This window comes from Pongo pygmaeus, chromosome 7 (assembly GCF_028885625.2).
Source record: "Pongo pygmaeus isolate AG05252 chromosome 7, NHGRI_mPonPyg2-v2.0_pri, whole genome shotgun sequence".
Lineage (NCBI taxonomy): Eukaryota > Metazoa > Chordata > Mammalia > Primates > Hominidae > Pongo > Pongo pygmaeus.
The window spans coordinates 10,127,674-10,135,583 of record NC_072380.2 but is presented as its reverse complement, the minus strand read 5'-3'; the positions used below and the strand labels follow the sequence as shown (position 1 = coordinate 10,135,583).

Sequence of the window (7,910 nt, the reverse complement as noted above, 5' to 3'; positions counted from 1 at the left end):
CCTGGACACCGCACAGGCGGCGCAGGTCCCCAGGTATCCGTTCTTTGGGGAGAGGTGTGGTGTGTCGCACACCCCAAGACGGGGAGGGGGTGAATACCTCAACTGTGTAAATGTGTGCGTCATTTTCTGTGGATGGACATTGAAGTCATGTGGTTGGATAAAGTCATTCAAGACTAGGTGGCCAGGAAGGGCAGTGAGGGCCCTGAAATATCACCATCATGACGGGAGGAAGGTGGGCGGGGCCTTGACGGAGTCACATGGCTGAAGGAGGATGACCGTTCAGGATGGCTGGAGCCTCTTCCAAGACAACCCCCTGGGGAAATGGGGTGACCTGGGGAGCCAGGGATCCTGGGCAGCTGCCCACCAACCCTGGCGAGTAGGCCCAGGCTTTCCTCACTGGGACTCTGGGCAGTGAGGCAGAGGAAGGAAGGACTTGCCTCTCAGGTTACCGGTGGGTGGCAGGGACTTCCAGGACAGAGAAGAGCAAGGCTGGCCCGGAGAAGGAGCGGACCCCTCCCAATCGCCACCTTCAGGGGCTTGGGCACTACACTTGGGGACACCCCTGAAGAACTGTTTGCTGCACCCCAAAGCAAAGTCATGATGCCAGAAACAGAGCCATGGATGCTACTGGCCAGTGGAGGAGGTCGGAGAGGCCTGACCCTAATAGGAGTCAGGGAGGACGTGGAGGCAGCAAGCAGGGGCAGTCCTTTCCGTGGAGACAAACACGGGCCTGTGGGCGGGCAGGAGGCATGAGGCTACAGTCAGAAGAACATGAGGATGATGGACAGTGTGTGTGCATGTGTGTATGTGTGTGTGCATGCATGTGTGTGTGCGCGTGTGTGTACACGTGTATGCCTGCGTGTGTGCATGTGTCTATGTGTGTGCAAGTGTGTGTGTGTGTGTGTGTGTGTGTTTATAGGAAGCCTCAGGATGCTCACTTCCTGAAGGAGAACAGGTTTTGAGGGAGAGGCAAGGGGGGGGGGGGTTCCTGTCCCTGAGCAGGTGCAGGTGACGAGGCCCAGAGCAGGAGGGGCCGGGAGGAAAGAAGCCTGGGAGAAGCCATTCGTGACCTAACAAAGCTGGCACTGGCCACCCCCAGGGTTCCGGAAACTCTGAGTCAGTCTGGCTCCGTCTCCTGGCAACCAGATGCAGGGGCCATGACACTCTTAACACCCCAGGGAGTGAAAGAAGTCTTCCAATTTCAGGTGAAGGAAGAGAAAATGTGGCTTTTAAACAGAAACTGGCCCACCCTGGGCACATAGGGAGGCATGCACTGGAAGTGCCTCTTCAGGAGACCCTGGGGCAGCCACCCCGGCTCAGCACAGCACCTCTGAGGCTGTGATGAGATGTGGGGCTCAAACTTCAGGCCAGGGCTTACCAGCCCCTGGACCTTGTGGGCTGTTTTTCAAGCCCACATGCAGGCCCAGAAGGGGCAGATCCTGCCTGAAGGGAAGTGAGGGACTGTGCCTGCCTCCCTTGGGACCCTCAGGGTCCTGTGAGCCCCTGTGTGCAGGGAGTGTGTTGGGGGAGGCTCTGCTGCTTTCTAGGGGGTGCTATCTGGATTAGGCAGAAGAGTGGTGGCAGTGGAAGAGGAGTCTCTGGGGACTGAGGACAGGACTCTGGGCCTCCCTCTGTCACTAAGGCCACCATTGGTCCTCTAGGGTCCCTTGGGGTCCTCCCAGCCAGAGGATCCCTTGCCCCAGGAAAGCAACACTCTTGCGTGTGGTGGGTGGGTCTCTGCTGCACCCCAAACATTTTTTTGCCACTTCCTTTAAGTGGCACTTGCTTCTCCTACATCTGCTGGTAGCCTATAAGAACTTTCTAGAAGAGCCAGCTGAACTCTCAAGTAAAATGGGTCTTTACTTCTAGGCAAGGAAAAAAGTTTATCTTTTCCTCTTGGCCTGCCAGTGTGTCTGAATTTTCACCAAGCAAGACTCATTCCTTCCGCTAAAGCATTACCTCACCAAGCCCCTTCTCGGTCAGTCACTTACACTGTAGTATCAATTTCATTGTCAGATCAATGCCTCTAGTGCAGCTAGTTGAGAATAGGCTGAGGAAAGTCAAATTTTATTTTAGGAAGGGGGATAGGGATCATATTTCAGAACCTGAGGCCTGCTGGAGGTACACAAAACCTGGGCTGCAGTGGCCAGCATGAGAACTCTCAGAGGAAAGAAAGTCCTAGTAGAAGAGCAAGTCCCAGGAGGAGGAGGGAATGCTGCCCAGAAACCAAAGCACAGCTCTTCCCAGGGGTACCCACGTACCCAGTTACTCTTCAGGGCTCTGGAGTACCATTGTGGGGACCCCAATAGTGTCTTACCCAGTAGAGATGGCTTCTCAACTCCTCAACCCCATATCATAACCTGCAACCCCCATATCATACTCTCCAACCTCCATATCATACCCTGCAACCCCCATATCCTACTCTCCAACCTCCATATCATACCCTGCAACCCACATATCATACTCTCCAACCTCCATATCATACCCTGAAACCCCCATATCATACTCTCCAACCCCCATATCATACCCTGCAACCCCCATATCATACTCTCCAACCTCCATATCATACCCTGCAACCCCCATATCATACCCCGCAGCCCCCATATCATACCCTGCAGCCCCCATATCACACCCTGCAGCCCCCATCTCACACCCTGCAGCCCCCATATCACACCCTGTAGCCCCCATATCACACCCTGTAGCCCCTATATCATGCCCTGCAACCCCCATATCACGCCCCGCAGCCCCCATATCACATCCTGTAGCCCCCATATCATGCCCTGCAACCCCCATATCACACCCTGCAGCCCCCGTATCACACCCTGTAGCCGCCATATCACACCCTGTAGCCTCTATATCATTTCCTGCAACCGCCATATCATACCCTGCAATTCCCATGTCATTCCCTGCAGAGACCACAAGGTCGGGAGCACCTGCGGAGGCTTCTGAACTGGGAGGAGTTTGACGAACAGAGAGACTCCCGGAGGAGCATCCTGCTGGACACCCTCTACGAGAGCATCATCTTTGCAGTGGGCAAAGGCTTCCCATGGGTGGAGGTGGCCCAGGTGGTCAAGTTCACGGAAGAGCTGCTAAGGGAAACCAAAGGTACGGGGCGTCCAGGGCAGGAGTCAGCAGAGGCTGGCGGGATGGGGTGGGTGCACATAGGACTCCCTTGCCGTCCACAGCCCCAGCAGCCTTGGAGGAGCCAGGGCCCCTTCCTGCCCTTCCCTGGCATTGGGCCTCCTCACACGCTTGAAAATAAGGTCTCTACTCAGCCTCCCCAAACATCCTCGCTGAGTCTTCATTGGTCTGCCTGACTGCAAATCTGAACCCCTCCAAGCTGTTTGCACAACAGCCAGGGTGTTTGCTTTTGTTTTGTTTTCATTTGGTTTTGCTTAACATAAATCAAATGTGTCACCTTCCCCGACTTAAAACCCTTCATGGACCTGAAGGGCTGCACGTTGTTCCTGGTAGGAGATCTGGCTTTGCTGCAGGTGCCAGGGGAGTCCTGGAGCTTGCTCACGCAAAGAAGGGGGATGCAGTCAGGTGGGTGCATGGAGGCAGCATTGCCCTCTCCCTGGTCCTGTCCAGGGCTTGCATGAGAAAAGGACCTGGTGGCATGAGGAGCTGTGGTCACTCCACCCACCTCTTGGGCAATGAAGTGCAGATTCACTCATTAAGTAAATACATGGGGCAGGCTCTCTGTGGCTGCCCTCACATGATACTTCATTCCACTGAGAACCATCCATGGGTGCTGAAAGTAGTGGGTGGATGCTTGATGAGAAATGGGATACTTCCATGCTTTCTAAGAACCTCTCCCACAACATCCTTCGTGGTGACAAAGAGAAAGGAATACTCTTACAGAGAAGAAGCTGACAGCTGCCTCCTTAGTCAAATGATCCAAGTGGACATTGTCAGTGAGAGGCCGCACACAGAATCCCGTGTGCCTGGTCGGATGCAGCGAGAAGCCAGCATTCTCCTGTGATGGTTCCAGCAAAGACTCATGGCCTGAATCTAATCGAGAGAAAACAGCAAATTAGGAGTAGGGCTCAAAGTAGCCCTCCTGCCAGCTCCAAACACTCAAAGGCCATAAGAGCCCAGGAAAGACTGATAAACCTTTCCAAACTGAAAGAGGCGAAGGGATGTGTTCAAACGTGACCTGTGGTCTGTCTGGGTCTTTTTGCTATGAATGAGGTTATTGGGAGAACTGTGGAAACCAGAGTGTGGTCTGGGGACCGGGTGGTAGTGACATGTTCAGGGTGAGGGTCTGGATCGGATGGGTCGTGATGATAAATGTTCTTGCTTTAGGAGATACACGTGAAAGGATGCTTCGGTGGGGTGTGTTGGGTGGGGCACTTCTTTTAAGTGGACTGGAAAGAGTTTCTTTCTACTATTGTTGCAACTTTTCATTTAATTTATTTTGCTTTGAAATTATTTTCCAAAAAAGTATAATAATTTTTTTTTAAGTGAGGTACATTAGAGGTCTTCCCTGGATTTCTGGTCATAATCTCAGTAGCTGCCAATCACACAGGCTGCACGATGCTGTGTCTCTCACGCACAAGGCGCCATCCTTAAGGCACCCAGAACTCATCACTCAGTCCTGCTGGCAACACCTCAATGTCCTTCTCTAATCTCACCACTTCTGACCATCCCCAGGGCCAGCACCATTTCCACCACCTTCTCTTGATTGGTCCACTGCTTTCAAATCTTGCGTTCTGCAATCGATTTACCAAACTGCGAGTGCTTTTTCAGACACACAGAACGTCCCATGGCACCTCTGTTTGAAGGCATCCAGTGTTCCCAGCCTTAGGCACACCTGGGTCAGCCTTTCTTTAATCTCTTCGGCTGCCAGGTTCTCTTCCAATTCTCTCCTGCCAGCCTGCGTTCCCACCCAGTGGCCCCAGCCTAAAGGCTAGAGCGAGACATGGCATCACTCACAGGCTGGACTCAGAGATTCTTGGGACATCTCATCCCCCTCCTGCCATCCCTAGCCCCATGGACAGGAGGCTTCAGGGTATCCTTCAAGGCCCCGCCTCCCCACTGCTCACAGCCACATGTGGGTACCAGAGTTCAATCCTGGTGTCTGAGCTCTGGAGGGGCTCGTGTGGCCAGAACAAACACTGACAACCAGGAAGAGGAATGTCAGCCGCAAGCAGGTGGGAAGCGAACTCTTTCAAGTCCCCATCAGAGCCTCCACAGGCCAAGCCCTTGGAAAACAGTCAATGATGATGCAAACCCAACTTCAACCCAAGATTAGGGTGCCCTGTAGCTTTCGGCACTTCTCGTTGGAGCATGCCTTACCAACACAGCACAGCTATGTCTCATGGACTCACCAACTGAGTGCACAGAAAACTCCTCTCCCTGACTGCAGGGAGCCCCTGGATGCCAACTAAGCTCTTCCAGCTTCTGCTGGCACCCCCTAGGGAACAAGGAACCCCTCCTCCTCCTGCACTTCATTCCTTACATGACCACACTCATCATTAGGAAGTCTTTTCTTGTATCTAGCCTACAGCTGCCTTCCACCCCTCTCCAAATCTGTCTTCCAGATTCTTAGCAGCGTGTGGGCCCTGAGCATATTTATTGGGCTTCATATAATGCGACTAAGTACATCTTTCCATTTGGACTAGACATCCTAGTACCTTTCATTATTCTTTTTAAAAACTCAAATATTTACTGAAATACTAGCTAAATTTCTGCTACATACATTTATCTAGAGCTTCCATAAATCATATATATGTCATTTTATTTATTTAACATATGTTCATTATTTACCATATTTTAGTCTTCAGATGCTGTATATAATGAGTCAAATATGCCTGTGTTTACTACCACCCATACCACACCATCTCTTTTTTTATTTTAATATGACATCATTCCCATAGACCCTGCCCCCACCACCTCCTAAGTAACCTCTGCCCCCTCTCTTGCTGCCCTCATCCAGGTAGGCTTGTGTTTGACAGTATTATTCTTAACATATGACGTCTGGATTCAAACACAGCAATCAGTGAGGTGGTCAGGGATGTACCCCCTCCCCTGTGCTGGTCATGATGCTCCTGTTTATATAGCTGATGGGTGCACTGGCTTTATCAGCATCAGATATACAGATTGGCATCAGGCTGGCAGTCCACTAAAGCCCCTAACCATTTCCCCATCCTGCCCTTGTGCAATGGCCATTTTGAATGTACCTGCAGGACCTCACAGTCACCCCCACGGATGCCACCTCGTTCAGACTGGCCTTCCTTTCCTTCCTCCTGAAATCTTCTCAGCCTTAATCCTGGGCCATCCACCTTACGAGTTCCTCCTCTCACTTTCGTATCATCTGAAAGCGTGTGAGGCATGGTTAATACAAACATGGACTTGAAACAAGCTTTTAGGTGGGCTTCCCATGCCTGAAATTAAACTGGCTGAAAATAGACATCAGGAGGCTGGGGGTCCAGAGGGAAAATTCAGGTCCTACCTGGCCCTTTAATGGGTGCGTGGTCTAGGGCAAGTCTCATCCTTCTGAGCATCTGTGGACACATCTAGAAAAATGGGGATGCAGGATCACTCTCCACCTGGCATTGTTAGAAGGATCAAATGAGGCTGTGCCTTAAAGCCCACAGCATGGTGCTCGGTGCCTGGGAAGCGCCCAGTGAGTGGCACCTTTATTTTTAGGAGACACAAGGACCTGGGAACTCGAGGGAGCAGGATGTGATACAGAAACCTGGCATAGTCAGGGGTCACCCGCTTCAGATGGGCCCTAGCAAGGACGAGGCCCAGTAGACATGTGCCAGGGCCCTTTCTCCTCAGCCCCTGCACTGCCCCAGTGAGCCTGCTCTGCAGGAGATGGGGCAGGACCAGAGGCAGGACCAGGAAGTAATTAAAAAAAAAAAAAAAAAGCAAACTGCAGATTTGTTTCAGAAGTCAGGAGCAAGACGGGAGACAAATGAGACTGTCCCAGTTCCGCCCAGTGGGTGACTGACCCACCAGGAGAGCTGGCTCCTGAGAGCCATGCCAGGCTGGCTGCAGTGTGGAGAGAGTAGGCAGCTGAGTGCAGCTGGCACACCCCCAGGGTGCAGAGCCCCACGACAGCCAGGCCTCCTGCACCTCAGCTCACCACGGTGCCATTCAGGATGGTGCCTGCTGTCCCTGAGCCAGGAGGCTGGCCTAGGTGGCGTCCTAGTCAGCACCTGTGTTCTTACTGCCTTGCACAGGGACACTCATGAGAGCGTGAACAAGCCCTGCAGTCCCCCAGATGCCGAGGGTAGAATTCCAGCTGCACTTCGTTCCCCGGGTCCTCCTCACTGACAAACACTGCCGTCACCTCGAGGCCCAGGCTGAGCCCTACATGTTTCTGGAGACCCAGTTTTGCCATTTCCTAGCTGTGGGACCTTGGCCATTCCCTCGACATCTCTGTGCTTCAGGTCACTCATCTGTAAATTTGGGACAAGAACAGCATCCACTTCACAGGCTTGTTAAGTTCATTTATGGCCCTGGAACGGTGGTCAGCATAGAGGAAGCCCTGAAAGTGTGCACTGGAGTCGGCCTTTATGTTACAGCCTCTTGCAGGGGTCTCAGGCACCTTCCTGGGCTTCGCGGTCCACCTGGAACTTTAGGTCTCCTGCCTGCCCCACCCGGACAGCAGCGGCCTAGGCAGTCCTGCAGCATCGCTCGTGGAAACCACAGCCTTTCCTCCCCCAGCTTTGCTCAGTTGTTTCTGCTCCGGTTCTGCCCAACCCCAGCCCTAACCTTGATCTTCTCTGGTGACATCCAAGTGGCACTGCGCAGGTTTGGACCATAGGCTCTGAGTCACCAGCCATTATCTATCCTCCATTCTCTCCTGTGCCCTCCAGCCCTGGGTAAACCCCCTCCTGACTAAGCCTCTCCCCGTCCTTGGATCGCATCCCCCAGAGCTGATCTTGGCCCCTCCA

The 7,910-nt window shown here is 52.9% G+C and overlaps 1 protein-coding gene across 1 annotated transcript in view; it reads left to right on the top strand.

The window, feature by feature from the left end:
* Nucleotides 1–235: 235 nt before the first annotated feature.
* C7H8orf74 (chromosome 7 C8orf74 homolog) overlaps nt 236–7,910 on the top strand; it is a 28,649-nt gene continuing 20,974 nt past the window's right edge. The window contains exons 1-2 of the mRNA XM_054498329.2: nt 236–1,205; nt 2,913–3,105. Of these exons, the coding sequence (XP_054354304.2) occupies nt 1,158–1,205; nt 2,913–3,105 (241 nt within the window). The 5' untranslated portion in view covers nt 236–1,157. The remainder of the gene's footprint in view (nt 1,206–2,912; nt 3,106–7,910) is intronic.